Source organism: Rhineura floridana, chromosome 6 (genome assembly GCF_030035675.1).
Source record: "Rhineura floridana isolate rRhiFlo1 chromosome 6, rRhiFlo1.hap2, whole genome shotgun sequence".
NCBI lineage: Eukaryota > Metazoa > Chordata > Lepidosauria > Squamata > Rhineuridae > Rhineura > Rhineura floridana.
In genome coordinates, this window is record NC_084485.1 from 81,262,318 (window position 1) to 81,281,481 (window position 19,164).

A 19,164-nucleotide genomic window follows, 5' to 3' on the forward strand; every position below is an offset into this window, starting at 1 on the left:
CTGATACACCACCTGTCCTTTCCACAGGGTGAGTCAGTCAATGACTTTATCCCAGCGGAGCTGTGCTCAGTCCGCTACACATCATTCGACTGTGCTGTGCGAATGGTCAGGGACTGCGGGGTTGGGGCCCTTATGGGAAAGTGTGACATCAAGTCTGCTTTCCGCCTCCTCCCGGTCCACCCACAGGACTTCGAGCTGTTGGGCTTGGCTTTTGATGGGGAATATTACGTGGACAGGGCATTGCCTATGGGCTGCTCTATATCATGCTCTGTTTTCGAGCGCTTCAGCTCCTTCTTGGAGTGGGCGGTCAAGAGGCGCGCAGGCTTGCAATCAGTGGTACACTATTTAGATGACTACCTGTTTGCGGGCCCTGCGGACTCAGGCACCTGCAGGGCGTTCATGGCACATTTCGCGGGGCTGGCTGGGGAGCTGGGCGTCCCCCTCGCGGCCGAAAAAACTGAGGGCCCATCCACTGCTATCACGTTTCTGGGCATCGAGATAGATACGGTGGCCCAATGCTGCAGGCTTCCTCAGGACAAGTTGGGGGCCCTCAGGGAGAAGATCTCAGAGGTGGTCAGTTCTAACAAGGTGACATTAGCCACTCTCCAACGGCTGGCAGGCCAGCTGAACTTTGCCTGCAGGGTTGTAGCGCCCGGCCGCGCCTTCCTGCGGCGCGTATATGATGCCATGGCTGGCCTATCACGATCCTACCACCGCACATGGGTGACAGCCGCTCTTAGGGCTGACCTGACAGTGTGGTCCACCTTCCTGCGGGACTTTAATGGGGTCTCCCTATGGAGAAGGGATCGCCTGTTGGAGGCAGAACTACAGGTGCACTCCGATGCCTCGGGTGCCTTCGGTTTTGGGGTCATTCTGCATGACTCATGGTGCCACGGCAGCTGGCCACAGGGCTGGACACTGGCGGGCCTGACCAGAGACCTGACGTTCTTGGAGTTCTTCCCCATCGTCGTGGCCGTACACCTCTGGCCCGACAAGCTGTGTAATTCCGCAGTCCACTTTTGGTGCGACAACCTCCCCACAGTGCACGTTATTAACACCCTGTCCTCTAGAAACCCCAACGTTATGCTTCTGGTGCGAGCATTCGTGCTCCAATGTCTTCACTATAATATTCAGTTCCTGGCGCGCCACGTTCCGGGTATTGACAATAGTATTGCTGATGCTCTATCACGGAACCAGATGGAGAAGTTTCGCCAGCTGGCACCGTGGGCAAGGGCTCTGCCGGAGGTGTTCCCCCCAGCGCTATGGGAGATTGGAGGATTGAATCAGAAAGGGCCATAAGCCTTTCTGTGGCGCCCAGCACTTTGGCCAGCTACCAGGGGGCAGGTAGGGATCTATCTAACTTCAGAGAGTCCAGGGGTTACGTCCAGGAGTGGCCCATCCCGGTCGAGCAGCTTATGGAGTTCTGCGTGGAGGGGAAACGGAGAGGCCTTTCAGTCAGGACCATCAAAGGTAAGCTCTCAGGCCTCGCTTTCCTAGCGAAGGCACGGGGCTTTCAGGACTACACGGGTGACTTTAGGGTGCGCCGGATGCTGGAGGGTTGGTCCCGCGAGCGCCCTTGCCCCCCGGATGCCCGCCTCCCCTTTTCCCCAGAGCTATTGTTTGGCCTGCAGGGACAGTGGAAGCACTTGTGTTCTTCCCCTTTCGAGGCCCTGCTATATCATGCTGCGGCCCTCACTCTGTTTTTTGGGGCCTTCCGAATCGGGGAGGTGGTGGCAGCTTCCAAGAGGGATAACTCCCTCCGAGCCCTGCTAGTCTCCGACCTCAGCTGGAGGGCAGAGCGGGCCATCCTGCGGCTCAGGCGGTCTAAAACGGACCAGCATGGTAAGGGGCGCCTGGTGGTATTAGCCCCATGCCGGCAGCAAGAACTCTGCCCAGTAACAGCCCTGCGCGGTTTTGTGGCAGCGAGGGGGTCGCAGTCAGGGTACCTATTTATACATAGGAACTCCCAGCCCCTTACCAGATACCAGTTCTGGTCCGTGGCGAAGGCCGCACTGGGGAACTTAGGCGTGGACCCCAGTAAGTTCGGGACACACTCCTTCCGGATAGGCGCGGCCTCCACGGCGGCCCTATTGGGCTTTACTAAAGACAGGCTTCAGGCCGTGGGCGGGTGGTCCTCGGACGCGTACAAGGCCTACGTTAGACCACTTGCTGACACACACGGCGCCAGCGGCTAGATTTTGCCCCCCCCCAGGGGCCCCCCCCATTGTTACCCAATGTCGTTGTTGTTTCAACAGATCGCCGGACAAGATCGGAGCTGCCACGCATCCTCCTATGTGGCCACAGTATGATGTTCTGGGCAGGCCGCAGGGCGGCGAAGTCTCGCTTCGGCACGCAGCTGGGGCTCAGTCAATGGGCCGCAGTGCGGTGGCTGGGACGTCGGGGGATGCGTTGGGATGGGCTCCTGCCAGCCTTGTTTCAACCGGCTGTGGAAGTGGCAGCGCCCCAGGTGCTGGTGATCCACCTCGGGGGCAACGACTTGGGTCTGTTAAAGGGCAAGGCCCTAATTGAACAGGCATGCGGTGACCTCCGGGCCATTGCACGTCGCTGGCCGGGGGTGCACTTAGTGTGGTCAGACATCCTGCCGCGCAGGAGGTGGAATTGTGCTGGTGACCCACGAGGGATGGACAGGGCACGGAAAAAGGTGAACAGGCAAATTCAGAGGGCCCTTAGGGACTTAGGAGGTTCTGTCATCCACCACCCAGAGGTGGGCCACAACAAGCTTGAGCTGTTTCGGCCTGACGGCGTCCATTTGACGGACAAGGGCAACGACATCTTTCTAAGGGACCTGCAGAAGGGTTTACACCAGATTCTTATCGGGTGTGGGGTAAAGGGGGACTAAGCAGAGGCTTGTCCCCCTTCTGTGGCGAAGAAGTGCGGGGAAAGGTTAAAGGGAAAGGGCAGCTAGGTGACACCTTTAGGCACCTTTGGGGGTGACAGGCGGTCCGGAGGCCTGCAGCTCAGGGCTACACGGCCCGGGGACAGGGTACGGGCCGCCTTTGGGGCCAACGTGCCTCATCCGCTCAGAGTTTCAGGGCTCCGAGGGGCGGTGATGCGGGTTGGACCCCCTACACATCTTCAGGGTGTGGCTGGAGCTGGGGGGGCTGGCACAGGGCAGCCCCCAGGCTCAGGCAGGGCATGATCGCCCGATAGCTGCTAACAGGCTTTGCCTGGATCTCCAGAACGCCCCGCCCTTAATCTCCCTTCTGCAGGTTCATTATTCAATTGATTCTGTTTAAATAAAGTGGCCCATCATTTACCCAAGCAATGGTGTCTGTGTTTTATTTCGGCAATAGGCCGCAATCCCGTTCCGCGCCTGGGACCTACCGGGCAGAGGGACGAGCTTGCGGCCGCTGTCGATGTCCCGGCCGCCATCTTGGATGGGATGCGTGCACACACGGCGCGCTGGCGCGCCGTCGTGTGACGCGGCAGGGAGGCGGGGCGGCTGAAGGCTATTTAAGGCCGCCCCGCCTGCTTCCCGCCATCCAGTTTGAATTTCGGCGGCACCCGCCCGACCCTCCCTCTGCTGCAGTGTGATCCATTTGGTCGCTACGGGGCCGACTAGGAATTTTTGGCCTGCCTGCCTCGCTTTGCTGGCAGGTTTCTTTTGCCTACTCCACACTGTGGTTGGGGGGAGGGGTCAAGGGTTAGCACGGGTGCCCCTGGGGGTCAATAGGCTGATTGGGCTGTTTAGTTTGTATTGTTAACGGTCACTTTTGGATGCAAGCGAAGAAGTGCGGGGAAAGGTTAAAGGGAAAGGGCAGCTAGGTGACACCTTTAGGCACCTTTGGGGGTGACAGGCGGTCCGGAGGCCTGCAGCTCAGGGCTACACGGCCCGGGGACAGGGTACGGGCCGCCTTTGGGGCCAACGTGCCTCATCCGCTCAGAGTTTCAGGGCTCCGAGGGGCGGTGATGCGGGTTGGACCCCCTACACATCTTCAGGGTGTGGCTGGAGCTGGGGGGGCTGGCACAGGGCAGCCCCCAGGCTCAGGCAGGGCATGATCGCCCGATAGCTGCTAACAGGCTTTGCCTGGATCTCCAGAACGCCCCGCCCTTAATCTCCCTTCTGCAGGTTCATTATTCAATTGATTCTGTTTAAATAAAGTGGCCCATCATTTACCCAAGCAATGGTGTCTGTGTTTTATTTCGGCAATAGGCCGCAAACAAGCATTGGGAGGTACCCTTCTTTCTGTCTCGCCATGCACATAGACCATTATTTGTTACAACTAAGTATTCCATGGAATCTTGAAAATATAACAGATTTATTGTGGTATAAGCTTTCATTGACAAGAGCCCAGTTTGTCAGATGCATCACAGTCCCTTGTATTGGTGTCACCTGGATCACCCAATTCTGTTTTTTCCTACTCCAGAAGGATTCCCTGGGGTCTCCAGGCCCTTCAGTGTTCTAGAATACATCAGGAATGATGAGTTTGCCACTCTAGCATATATTCTAGGCATTTCTTCCCTGTCTGCAATATGCTCCAGCAACAAGAACTGCCTGAAGGTGTAAGCATAGAGCCGTTAATGTTGTTTCCAACAGTTCCTGCAAGGCATGCATATTTCTAAGTAGCTTTAACAGGGGAAAAGCAAATTGAATGTGCATTACTATTAATCTGAATTGGGCACCTGATTACTTATATTAATAACCACCCACAGTTGATGAGATGTTTTCTCTATTGCAGGTATGCTGGTCTTTGAAAATGTTTTTGCTGTGTAATGTTTAACAGACGTTTCACTTGCAATTTGTCACGCTTCATGATCCAATAAAAGTCTAACACCAGCTAAACTTTGAGTTTTAATTTGGCATATTTTATTTAATATTTATAGAAAATGATGGGTTTCTGATTACATCTCTCTATATATCTTGCCTAACTTGTTTGAAGCAGCAATCTATAGTGGCTTTGGGTGACTATACTTTGGCCCTCTGGCATTTATATAAGGGATTGGGAACCTGAACTGAATAGACTGAATGCAGCCCTCCAGGCCTCTCTCCGGCTCTTGGAACTCTCTCCATGCCATCCTCCCTCCTCAACCACATCCCCCCTCACCAGCCCATACTCCCTCATTGGCCCTGCTTTGCACCCTTCTTGTGCATATTTCCCAGGCTAGAATGTGTCCTTCAGCTCTGATAAGGCTTCTTTCTTGCCCAATTGGAAGATGGAGAGGGGTGTTTTGAGTGTGTATAGAAATAAGCCTGCTGTATAAAGGTAAAATTAACATCTGTTGCTCTGCTCACTTTTGCTTTTGGTCTTACCCACCACTGGCATGTGGCCCCCAGAACATTGCCTAGAAGAGAATGTGGCCCTTGGGCTGAAAAGGGTCCCCACCCATGTTCTAAATGAAGCTATTGGGAGCAGTCATTAAGGAATTTTGAGCATGGTGTCATTAGTATGCTGATGACACCCAACTCTATTTCTCTGCCACATCTGAATCAGGTGTGGCTGTGCAAGTCCTGGATCTGTACCTGGACACAGTGGTGGACTGGATGAGGGCCAATAACCTGAAGCTGAATACCAATAAAGCAGAGGTCCTGAGTGATCTGTCTTGATGGAGTTGCACTCCTTCTGAAAGAGCAATTTCCTCCTTGATCCATCATGGTCATGGAGGCCCAGGAGGCTGAAGTGACTAGGAGCACTTTTTACCAGCTTTGGCTATGTGCCAGCTGTGACCATTCCTAGACCAGGATAACCTAGCCTTACTGAGCATGTGTTGTAACCTCAAGACTGGATGTCCTCTATTGGGGCCTACCCTTAAGGCTGGTCCAGGAGCTGTAGTGGCTAGGTTGTTGACTGGGACAGCTTACTGCAACAATGTGACACCACTTCTAAAACATGTGTGGGGAACCTTTTCTGGTCAGTGGGCCAGATCCTATCTTGCTATCCCTGGAGGACCAAATTTGACAGTTTGGCAGGGCTCTCCACCTGTCAATCACCTGACATCAGGTGATGCTGTACTTTGAAGCCCCAGTTGTTGGGACTTCAAAGCACGGTGTGGAGCTATTTGAAAGCCCTTTTGCAAGCAGCCCAGCACTGCTCTTTGAACCTCCAAAAAGTGAGGTTCTTAAAGAGCAGTGTGGACCTGTTTGAAAAAAAGCTTTCAAGCAGCCCCACACTGAGCTTTGGCTGTGTGCTCCTGTTCCCAGCAGGGGAATAGGTGTGCATAGCCAAACTGAGCAGGATTTAACCCCTACTCATCAAAAGGGGAACTGGCATATGCGCCAATGCAGAAACAAACCTCACCCCTCAGCTGATATCACTCCCCAGCAGAGTGACATCAGCTTATTGGCAGATGGACATGGTTTTTAAAAGATGGCATTGCGGGCCACATTTGACCCTCGCCTCTGCAGGCCAAAGGTTCCCCAACACTATCCTTAAAGTATGTGCTGCCAGTATGCTTCTGGGCCAGTCTTAAGATTTGGTGCTTTCCTGTGAAGCCCTAAACAGCTTGTGATTAGGTTGTCTGAGGGAACACCTTTTCCCATATAAACTGGCCTGATCACTAAGATCTTCCAGCAAGGTCTTCCTGGTTGTTCCTCAGCCTGTGCAAGTCCATCTTGTGTCAACTGGAGGAGGGTTTTTTGTTGTTGTTTTGCCCAGCCAATGGAACAACTCATCCACTGAGATAGGCAAGCACCTACTGCTCTTGGTTCTCAGCACTTGCTAAAAACTTTGGAGTAGGTGATACTGGAATGCTTTTTGCACCCTTTGCAGAGGCACTCCTGAGATTAAAATAGCCACAGGCTCCTTGTTTTCTGTTTGTTTGATTAGCCCGTTATCATTGCTAGCTTCTGAGCCACAAGGTTTTATAATCTGCATTTAGATAATTAAACCTTTCCTCTTCCTTGAGTTTCCCCTTTTTTAAAAGATTCTGCTTCATTATTTTTAGTGCTTTTGTTTGCCGCCATGGGCTCCTACTGGGAGGAAGGGTGGGAAATAAATAAATAAACAAACAAATAAATAAACAAACAAATAAATAAATAATGTTTTTCAGGTTCTCTAAGCCAGCACCAATGTTTTTGGATGATTCCTTCAGAAAGTGGGCACGGATCCGGGACTTTGTACCTCCTTTTGGAATTAAAGGACAAGGTAGGATGGCACTAGAGTGCCCTGCAAGTTCATTTACCATGCAGCTATGGCCCTGGTGAGGTACAAAAATAAAAGGTGCCTGTAGTCAATTGTGCTCTGTATGTCTATGATATCTGGAGATTGTGGACTTAAAAATAGTGTATTACAAGAACCTGAATGTTCCTTTTTCTGTATGTTCAAATTCAACTTTCCTTCTTTCAAGTAAAATGAACAGATCAGTGAAGGTATTCCGAAACCTTGGGCCCAAAATGACATAGCTTTGTGTTTTGATGGTACGTGGGATTATTTGGCACAGAATATAAGACTTCAGGTCATGATACTAGCTGCATGTGACAGTATACCATAACACAGTCACAGAATTGGGCTTCATGAAGTCTTGTCTTGTCCAATGTGATTTCATTAAGATGGTGCATGGGAGACTGGTAACAATCTCACCATAATATCTGTCTTCACATCACAAATAGGAACAGAACTGAGTGTAAATAAATTTGATAGCTCTATGCAAAGCAATATACTGTATGTTTTTATTTATATAGTGCAATTAGTTTCCCTAAGGAGAGGAAGGTCTTGGAAGCAAGAACTTGCATTTCTCAATGAATATAAGGAGGAATGGTTCACATATAGGTATCATAAATTGTGTACATCATTCTTATCTTCCCATTAGAGGTGCTTCCCTCTTTTCAGAGCTGATGATTAAATACAGCTGTGCAAATTGCCCATTAAGGGTAGCGGTGGAAGCCATTAAAAATGCTGATGGAAACAGAAATGCTTGATTGACTGCAAGAGAATTGCACCATCCTTTCTCTGCTGGCTCCCAAGGTGTGTAGAAACAGAGGGGAATGCTGGTCTTGCACCAGGTTATTTTAGGTCTCACAGGCAGCTTGTCAGTTTTTCTGCCAAGTAGACTCAAAATGAAGAACTTCACCACAGGATGACTGAGTATGTTTGGCAGTCTTTGCTTTGCATTTCCAGGTTGCTGCCAGCTTGTGTCACCACCACAGTGTCCTGTAAATCTAGGGTTTTATATTGGATTTTCTTCAGTTAAAAACAGAGACTGACATTACTTAAATGGCTGGGAGCTGAAGCAATGGGGCAAAACAACTGAATGGATTGTTTAATACCCTCATGGGACAGAACTTTGTGCCAGGATTTAGTCTAAAGTAGTTTGTATATGTGGGAGGGAAGAATTATTACTCTCTGTAAACCGGTGTGCCTAATGGCTGTGCTGACAAGCCAGGAGCGTGAGAGAGGCAAATGGCACCCCATCGCATCACACATTACTGGGATTCTTGCATCAGCTTTTTCTGCTTATCCCAGGGGATGCATTGGGGATGAATAATAGTGACCTGATGATGGGATCACCACCTCATTAAAGTCTTCAGTCAGGACTAGTCTGATGCTGGCTGAAATGAGACTGCAAGAAGAAGTTGCTGATGGTTGCCAGAATCACAGCAGTCAGAGAGACTGAGCAGTGCTTGAGGAAAAGATGTTCTAGTTTAGCATCAGAGATGAGCTAGTCCTTCATGAAGATGCTATCATTGTCAAGGGAGTGTACAGTCCCTGCCAAGAAATGCTAGGTGCAAATGTTCAGGAGCTTCAGCATGTTTGCCAGCTGTTTGATTTGAAATGGCATGGAGATTAACTTGCTTTGTTCTGTGAACTTGAGATCACCCTGGCTGTGATCTGCATAGTTTGCACAGCCACTTTGTTAAAGTTTCAGGCTATTGTACCAGACTGTTTTAGCCTATTCAGTCTTGAGTAGATTGTAGAACTCATCATCACAGAATGAAATTTCATACGCAACCTTTAGTGTGGAGGTTGATTCCAGGTGGGACTCATATTTGTGGGCCATATTTTTTAATTACTAATTTACATGGCTGATTTCAACACAGCAATTTGTTACAGATGCCACACCTGAAACTTCCCAAGTTATGTACCTAAATGGAAGAACAATTACTCAACAGCAATAGAACTAAAACTTATTTATTTAACAAGATTTTTGTTGGGGTTTTTTGTATCAATAATTTTTATTCAAAGTTTCAAAAAACAAAACAGAACAAAACAAAACAAAACAACAACAACAAAAAACAAATTAATAACTAGTACAATAAAATAAAATGTTGACTTCCGATTTGTCGCAGATCAGTTATAGATCTATAATATATAACAAACCTGTCTCTTAATATATTACAAAATCACTTTCCTCCAGTAGTTATCTTAATTAATCATCAAATCTCATTAATATTACTTTATTCTTTCCGCAAAAAGTCAAAGAGAGGCTTCCACTCCTTGAGAAATATATCCATCGATTTTTCTCCAAATAAACATGTCAATTAATCCATCTCATCAAGTCTGCTAGGTCCAATAGTTTCAATAGCCATTCTCAGTGTTAATTCCATCTTCCATCTCCATCCTTGCACCCATAATAATCTTGCTGTCATAGTCATAGTCATATAATAAAAGTCTGATAGGAATTTCTTTCATCATAAATATTTCCTTGCCATCAATTCCGAATGTACCACTGAAATGTTGTTGTAAAGCTGCATCTCTGCTCCTCCTTTCCACAGAATGCACCATCACATCTCCCGAGAGTTTTTCCATTGTCACACATCTGGAATTAATTCTGTAAACTTTCTCCATTTCAAGTTCCATCACATCCTTCCAGTCCAGGAATTTTTTTGAACCGTTGATATCTTTATCTCTAATCTCTTCACCAATTCCTTCAAGGACAGCGCTGAATTCCAAACAGTAATATTTATCTCCAGGATCCATCATAGCCATAAAAATCAAATCTTTTTCCAAGTCCATAGTTGATATATCTATTCCAATCTCCAGGGCTTGAACCTTTCCTTTAATTTTTCTTTCATCTTCTTTTATTTGTCCAGCCATATCTTTGGTCTCATCCACCTCCCCTCTCACAGAATCCTGAATTTCCTTCAGCTCCTGTCTCATTTTGCCAAATTCACTTTTCATCTCTTGTTTACTCTGTCTCAGCTCCTGTCTCACCAGCTTAATATCATTCATTATTTTCTGAAACATATCTAGATAGAGAATCCCTTCCTGTACATCCAGGGTCTCAGCCACCTTCTTGATTGTCATTCTTAACTATTCCCAAGCAAAGAACAGTTTATTTCTTTTTCCAGTCACAAAGGAGTTAATCCTCCAAGCCTGCAGACATCACCCTCTAGACAGCACAAACCGCCTTATCTCTTATGTGTCCAAAAGTGCAAAACAAATTTGGTTCACAGCATCCAAAAAATTAGTGGCATAAAAAAGTAAGCAGATTCGTCAAAAAAAAAAAAAAAAGTAAACCAGAAAAAATAGTCTCAAATGTCATAAAATCAGATTTCCTCTTTAGATTAGTTGCCCCTCATCCGTTTATATCTTTAAAATGCTCGATTCCATGCCAGCTTTTTGCAATAAAAAACAAAGATAGGCTATTTTGATTTCTTCCTCCTTAATTCCGTGTATATGAGAGAAAGTTATAACTCACCCAGGGATTCTTTGTTGCTGATCCTATAACAAATCTCTTTTACTGTAACGATAACAAAATGATAAGAGTAGATAGAAGGATGCTTGCCTGTTAAATACGTTTTTCTTTAAAGAAAAAAACAAGATTTTTGTTGTTATGTGCCTTCAAGTCAATTACGACTTATGATGATCCTATGAATCAGTGACCTCCAATAGCATCTGTCATGAACCACCCTGCTCAGATCTTGTAAGTTCAGGTCTCTGGCTTCCTTTACAGAATCAATCCATCTCTTGTTTGGCCTTCCTCTTTTTCTACTCCCTTCTGTTTTTCCCAGCATTATTGTCTGCCATTTACAGGAAACATCAGAAAATATACAGTTAAAAATACTGATAAAATCAAACATTAGAAAGAATGTCTGGGTAGACTTTCCTAAACAAAAAAGCCTGAGGTCTGCCATTTATTTATTCAGATAGTGCAGGGTCCCAGTAGTTCAAAAATAAGATATGTTTTAATAAAAATCCTTAGGTCTGATATGCCACAAAGTAATAATTCTAGAAAAAGAGGACTTTGCAAAACTACAGCATGCCAAAAGGATTTTTACCTGCCAAATCATAATTGCAGATAAGCATTGGGGTAAGAAATAAATGTTCTTCGTCCATGGAGAATTTTCCTTATCAAACAAAGTGTTTATTAAAATGTTTTCTGTGGTTATATTGGAGTCTTGCTCAGGTCATGAATGCAGATACTGACCAAGTTTCATTCACACAAGTTTGAGGGGAACTCAGGCAAGTCTCAAGGATTGTTGCTAGCTGTAGCTATGTGAAAAGAATCCAACATACTTTTTGTCCCAGAATAGATACTGTGGTCCTAAACTGTACCCCCAGTTGCATAAGGGGGTTTCTGTTTCTATGAAATAAAAGAAGCAGATTCCTTTCCTCTAGGTATTGACTGATGTTTTTGTTTAATTGCTTTTCTTTTAAGTTCCTTACTGATTCTTGCATTTTGATGCAGCCTGTTTGGTGAAGTGGATTTGCTGTGTCCCATCTGGAGATCATTTGGAGCAGTACATTGGGTCTAATCATTATATTACATTCAGATTTATGTGTGTGTGTTTTCTGGTGGCATAGCTGTTTCTCTTAATGTACCTGAAAGGGATGCTTCCTAACTCCCATTTAGCTTTTGCTTCTGTTGGAGCATCCTTTGAATGACGTTTATGGAGACACACATGTGAAAAATGTTGTGTCAGAATTCTTCACCTGTATGAACTTTCTGGAATGGTACCATGAGCAAAATTTTAAAATACTCATGCTGCCTCAAGATCATGTGATTGTCCTAGAAAAATCTGTGGGGATGACCAATTTCAACGTAATGTTTTTCACATATATGCCTACAGGAATCGTTCCAGGAACATTCTTGTGGAGGCGAATGTTACGTCAGAGTGTTGTCCATTTGCTTTTATGAGTTCTGCAGGGTAGAAAACTATGCATGTGCAGTTGGAAGTATTGACCTCCAGGGCATACTGGAATATGCACATCTGAGCACTACCAAACACAGTCTATGCCATTCCCTTGCTTATACATTCCTTTAGTTGCATAGCAGTCTCTTTTCACATCTGGCATCCTGACATAAATAATACTTTATCTCTGTTGATAAAATACAGATGCATGCTGACATCAAAATTCAAATTTACACTATTTGTCTTTACACCTCCTTCTTGGCTTCTTGCCTAGATCTGTGTCTGGAGGAGCTGAAGTTCTGTAAGCAGGAGCTTCCCCATTTTCACTCCTTCTTCAACCTCCTGTGTTCATTGAGGACATTTTTTCAGGCTGCTATGCTATGGTAACCATTCTACATCAAGATGATGAGCGTCACTAGCCTCTTTCTTTCATGAATGGAACTTTTGCAACCTACAATGGCTTTAGGGCAATTTCATCTGCCTTGTAATGAAAAAAGTAATCAAAGGACCACAGTAAACGATTAGATCATTTCTAATTAACCTGTCTATGCATAAGATCTGCAATGAGAAGCGCTTATGTAGGTGCCCCCACATCACAAATTGAGGCAAGTGGTAAACAAGGGAAAGATATAATTGGAATGCCACTCCTGAAAATATCCTTCCTCTGTTCGCTACTTGCCTAAATCTCTAGTGGGGGCAGGGGAGAATAAATAAAGAGCATATTATATTGCAGCTTTCCCCCAAGGAGCTCAAGGGGGTGTACATAGTTCCCTCACTTTATCCTCATAACAGTCATGGGAAGTAAGTTTGTCTGAGAGAGTTTGACTGGCCTATGGTCACCTAATGAGCTCAATGGCCGAGTGGGGATTTTCTGTTTAGAGTCTAGAGTTTTAGGGTTTTATATTGTTATAAGCTGCTTTTTAGAATTTTGGTTTAAAAGGAGGTTAGAAATAATTTGAACAAATAAATATTGTATGTTGTGTCAAGTAAGAGTGGAAGGTGCTGATATTGCAAAGTAAGGATTTTGAAGGGCAGTCTGTTAATATATTTGAAATACTAGTATATGTGTCATGCTTACATATTTTGGAATCATAATGTTCCAAGGGACTTTAAAGATCATCTAGACCAACTCTCTGCTTTAAGGCAGAATGTTCCATATATGAAACCTTTTACAGATTAACCTACATTCATATTTATGTGTGCCCTAAGATGAAAGAAATTGTCCAGGTTCATTTTGCCAGAGGCAAGGAATATTTGTTTAATATTTTAATAATTAAGTTAGTTAGGTTATAACAGATTACAGTGTGTGAGGAAAGTTCTGTACCCTCAGTGGAATCCACCAACTTTTGTCAAGTCTGGGTTTTAGAAAGGCTTGTTTCACGTGGAGGCAAATCCATCAAATTCCATTTTAAGCAAAACTCAGCTGTTCTGTTACACTGAGACTATAAGTCAGAGTCATTACCAACTAGACGCTGCTGATGTCAAACATGAATGTGACTTACAGAATCTAACTTGGAAGGGGCTTTCATGTTTTAGCTGTCAGGCTTGCATCTGACAGCTGACATTACCTAGGTACATGTGCTCAGATTTCATCCCTCCCTTCCTTATGTCATGAATACGGAAAAGTAGTCAGAGGCAGTTGTGTGACTCTATTCTCTTTGTCTTTAGCCCAGGAAATGATTAGATTATATATTCTAAGAACCTTTTAGTGTGATATATTAAACCTTGCTGTGCTCCAGAAAATTTGAAACTTTAGGGACAACATTTCATTGCATGCTTTCTATGGACTTGCGTTCTTTCTCTTGACTTGAGGCTGACCTTGAACTTTGTGAGCTCATAGGGGAAAAGGTAAATAGTAGAGAATTAGACAAGCAATGACCACACAGAGAGCCAGCCTTCTTCTATCTTTGAAGTGGAAGGGTGGAAAATCTCTTCACAACATGTAAACAGTTGTTTCTGCTCACTATGCTCCTGCTACTTAAAGACAAAAATTTAAGAATGTCTCTCCCCAGTCTCCATAGAGCCATTGCAGTGCTTCTGGAAGGTTCCCACTCTTTTTAGCTTCTGAAATGATTTTTTTCAGCTCTTTTTGGCTCTGTTTCTAGAATGTTGGGGAGCATTTGCAACATGTATGGAAAAGACTCTTTCGGTATCATTTGTGTCTAGTGCACATATGCTAATGTTAGCTAAACTCTCTGTGTATTAACTCCTTCAGTCTACAAAAAAGTTTACATAGTCATCTAGCCAAAGGTCGTCTTTGTGTGATCATTCACATCTTCACCACAACACCACCTCCTCTTCTTTTAAAGTGAAGAATTATGTAATCTGGTTCACTCTTTGGAGTGTTTCCATCCAACATTATATGTATAGAGCAGCCCATGTACATCTTTTCCACAAGAGAAAGAGCCTCTTAGATGGTTTTGATACTGGGACACTTTATATGTTCACCCAGACAGCCATTTTTCTTTTCCCTCACCCATGTTTTTTTAAAAACATCTCAACTGATGAAGAGATCTGGGGAACTTGAAAGCTTACACACTATTTTGTGACATTTTGATTGGCCTAATAAACTCTAATATGGACTTTCACATTTTTCTTATGGGCCAACACAGCTGTCTTTACGCTCTGTGAGACTTGTAAAAACCAAATTTAGCCACATAGCAGTGGGATCCTAAACTGGAGGAAGAGAATCTTATACCATCTGAAGTTGGAGACTTTTTTCTCTGAAAGAACATTCCCTCCAACCATTAAGTAAAGCTACCCAATTTGGCTTCCATTTACTTTTCTTTTAACCTAACACAACACCTAAACTTAATCTCTGCCTGTTTTTATAAAAAGTCTACCTAGTTTCTTTATTTCTGTTCTCCACCTATCAAGGAAACTTGTGTGTTTGCCCAAGGATGGAGACAGAACTGAGTAACAGCTGGTTGGAAACATGGGATATCTTCCTTTACGTGTTTCTTCCTCCCACAGTGCAAGATGAAACATCCAAGAACCTGAAAGCACCTCATTGAATATCTACTATCTCGTCTCACACTCCGTCTTAACACTTACCAGATGCAGACATAGATGGCTTAATTGACACCAACAGCCTTTTTTTGTATCCCCCCACCCCTGGGTATTTTAACAGATAATGTTATGAGGAGCTCTGAGGAAATTGAAAGATTGTACATTGGTGACTATTGTATTCCATTTTGGTTGGCCTAATAAAGGTATTGCCTTAATATGGACTTTGGAATTAGTTTTACTGTGGCATGAATGTTTTGGGATCTGTATTCAAAGAAATCTTTTACTCAATGGGATAGGAATCACAGCACCTACCCTGTGGAATTTCCTCCCCTTAAATATTAGGCAGGCGCCATCTCTGTTATCTTTTCGGTGCCTTTTGAAGACTTTCATCTTTCAACAAGCCTTTTCAGTTGAGACCTTATCCCAGTCTGCTTCTGTGTTGGAATTCCTTTTTAATATATTTTTAAACTTTTTTAAAAAAAATGTTTTTTAACCTTTTTTAAGATGTCTTCAAAGCTTTTTTTAAATATGTTTTTATTTATTTATTTATTTATTTATTACATTTATATACCGCCCCATAGCCAAAGCTTTTTAAAGTTGTTTTGTTTTAATGTATTTTAAAGTCTTTTTAAATCATGTTTTAAAGTGTTTTTAATGCTTTTGTTTGCTGCCCGGGGCTCCTGCTGGAATGAAGAGCAGGATATAAATCAAATAAAATAAATAAATAAATAAATAAAATTACTCAGAGGAGGAAATATAATTATAGCTCCCTTATCAAACAGTTACCTATGCATTTGGATGAGGCATTAGTAGCCCATATATCTTCATTGGCCTATTTTCCACTAAAACTTCCTTTGGAACCCCTTTGAATTTTTTCCCTAATACCCAAGTCTCAAAATAGCTTGCATGCCCCTGGCAAAAATCCTGGAAGCTTAGGATCAAGAATAATGCCCCCTAAGGAATCAGAAAAGGAAAAGTATGTTCCATGTATATTTACAGCTGGATGTTTTGCTACCCTGGACAGGAAGGGCGGAATATAAATCTAATAAACAAAATCTGATAAATAATGTTGCTCTACATCAATTTTTGCAGTCTTTCCACATGTGGTATAGCCCATCTGCATAGTTTTCTGTGGTCTTGATTTATTGCTATTATACTAAACCAGGAACTCAAGAAGTTTAAAGTCTCAGAGTAGGTACAGCATAGACTAGATGTACCCTGCATTGGTATCATACACCCAGAGCTTGGAAGATTACTTTTAAAAAGTAATAAATTACAGTTACAGTTACATGGCCCAAAAAGTAGTAATTACCATTACAATTGCTCTGAAAGTAACTAATTACTTTACTTTTTCTCAAAAGTAATCACTACAGTTACATTTCAGTTGCTTTTAAAAAAGCCTACAAGGTGCTGGCCTTGGCTGCTGCACAAGTAGCCTAAAACAACATTAAAAATAAACAAACACATACAGAGGTAGTAGAATAATTATTTTTATTCATAAGATAGCAATGGTGGTCTCTCCGCTGGTAAGGGTGTTGGGGAGGGAGACTGAGGCCACTACTCAGATCTTTGCACGTCAAACCAAGTGCAACCCTCCCCCACTCAGCCAGCCAGCATAATCTCTCTCACTTAACCACCTCCCAGACCCTGCCCTGCCACCAACTAAGGGACACTCACTCAAGCAAACATTTTCCCCTGAGATGCAAAAAAGTTAAAATACTGCAAATGCAGCACAGTAGCCAGAGACGGTGGTGGAGGCCACTTTGTGTGCCAAGTGCAAACACAGTATTCTCTCTCTCTCTCTCTCTCTCTCTCTCTCTCTCTGTCTCTCTCTCTTTCTCTCTCTCACACACACACATGTGTTGTCATTTTCTCCTCCACAGTTCTTTATCTCCATTCTGCTGCTGCCTCCTCCTTTATCCATGTTCTTCACCTCCGGATCCTTTTTCCCTCCACTCCATTCTTCACCACCATTATTCATTTTTTTAAATAATTGTTTTCTCCACTCCACCCCGTCTCACTCTCTGCCTCCTCCCTCGTTGCCTCCTACCCATCCACAGAGCATGAGGAAAGAGCAACACTGCACAGAAGCCCAGTTAGAGGCACATGATTTTCATCCACAAATCAGAGGAGCAGAAGACTTCCCCTGCTCCCCTCCCAAGTAATGCCCAAAAGTAATTCTGGAAACGTTACAATTACTCCACAAAAGTAGTAAAATTACTCCTAGTTCTGTTACAATCAAAATGTAAAGGAATTACCCACTCGTTACTCAAAAAAGTAATGAATTACAAGTAATTCATTACTTATAACTAGTTACTTCCAAGCTCTGCATACACCTAGTTAGAAAAACTGCATGCATCCATCCAGAATGAAGCATACTGCAACATAACACATTTGCTTAAAGAGCAACAGCAGAGCACTGGATATCTCTGTGCCATAGCCATGTTGTTTTCAAACAGTACAGACTCTGACACTACAGTCGTATTCTTATGCAGTGTGCTGCTGTGGCAGGTTGTGAGCCACCAGTGCTGAACATGACGTAGAGGAGACTGATCAGTACCGTAGTCCAGCAGCAAGTACCCAGGTTAAGTTGCTAAGACTGGATCAACAAGGGTCAGATAGGTCAGGACCTGGAACAGCTCACAGTGCATATTCCTGGGAACAACTGAGATTATTCTGACAAAAGATCTGGTATTTGTAGGGCAGATTTAGTTATATGTCAGAAAACAAATAGTTAGGGGGATATGAGAGATCTGAGTGCCTTCCATTCTCCATCCATCCCCTTTTCTGATGCAAAATACTCTTGCATTACTTCTTATTCTTCTTCTAATTTATTACCCACCCTACATCCAAAGGTCCCAGGGCAGGGACCAATTTTAAACACATAATTAAAAACAGTTAAAAACAACCTAAACAACATCACAGAAAATAGGGTGGGTCCTAAAAATATACACCTCAGGTGTTGAAGCCCAGGATAAAAAGTTGTGTCTTCAGCATTCGCAGAAAATTGTACAATGAAGTTGCCAGACAACCTTGGTTGGAAGGGAGTTCTGCAGCTTTGAGGCTTCCATAGAGAATGCTCTCTCCCAGGCCACCACCACCCTGAACTTTCAAGGGTGGCGGAACTACCAAAAGGGCCCCCTCTGCTGATCTCAACACCCAGGAAGGTCTGTAGGGAAGGAGGCAGTCTTTCAGATATTTAGAAATGGAAATGGACTGCCTTCAAGTTTATTCCGACTTATGGCGACCCTATGAATAGGGTTTTCATGGTAAGCGGTATTCAGAGGTGGTTTTCCATTGCCTTCCTCTGAGGCTGAGAGACAGTGACTTGCCCAAGGTCACCTAATGAGTTTCATGGCTGTGTGGGGATTCAAACCCTGGTCTCCCACATTGTAGTCCAACACTCTAACCACTACACCACACTGGCTCTCATTCAGATATTTAGGACCTAAGTCATTTAGGGCTTTAAACACTAACGTGAGTACCTTGAACTTGGCCTGGAAACGAACTGGCAACCAATGCAGCTGTTTTAAAACAGGGGTTATATGAGTTCTAAAGGGAACCTCAGCCAGTAATCTCGCTGCTACTGCATTTTGGACCAGTTGACTTTTCTGAGTCCTTAAGAATCTCTTTTCGTACATTTCTTACATGGGAGAACATGGTGATTACACATCCAGCATTACAACAAAATGTCTCTGGATTAAATTTGCAGCAGATTAATACAGTAATGATGATCTTGTGAACATATTAAACCTTGGGTTTTTTTGACACAAATATGATCAGCTTTCCTAGCACCTGCCTTGTGTTTTGGAAACCTGTTGCAGGAGCCCCCCATGTGAGGTCAATGTAATGAAATGTGCAGGCGCCAGGTGTTCATTGCCAGGGAATTTAGATTGATGAGTTTGACATTTTTGCTCAAATTAATTTTTCAAATAGAGTCCAGTGGGAGATACAATACTAAGTTTCACTTTTTCTCATTGTATACTGTTTTGGAACACTTTATATGAGAGGCACTATGTAAACTTGGATGGAGCTGACTCATATGGCAAGCTGACCAAAGATGCTTGGAACACCACATCCTATCAGTGCTTGTTGACCCCAAGAAGTGGATGATGAGTCATTAA

General features: G+C 44.1%; 1 protein-coding gene across 12 annotated transcripts in view; it reads left to right on the forward strand.

Annotated features, from left to right (window-relative positions):
* The window catches only part of ST3GAL3 (ST3 beta-galactoside alpha-2,3-sialyltransferase 3), a 362,121-nt gene that overhangs the window by 192,747 nt on the left and 150,210 nt on the right, over positions 1-19,164 (forward strand). For all 12 annotated transcript variants that reach the window (XR_009763520.1, XM_061632682.1, XM_061632687.1 and 9 more), the window contains one exon: positions 7,009-7,103. Coding sequence is in view for 11 of the 12 variants with exons in the window: in XM_061632682.1 (XP_061488666.1) it covers positions 7,009-7,103 (95 nt within the window). In the remaining variant the exon portion in view is untranslated. The remainder of the gene's footprint in view (positions 1-7,008; positions 7,104-19,164) is intronic.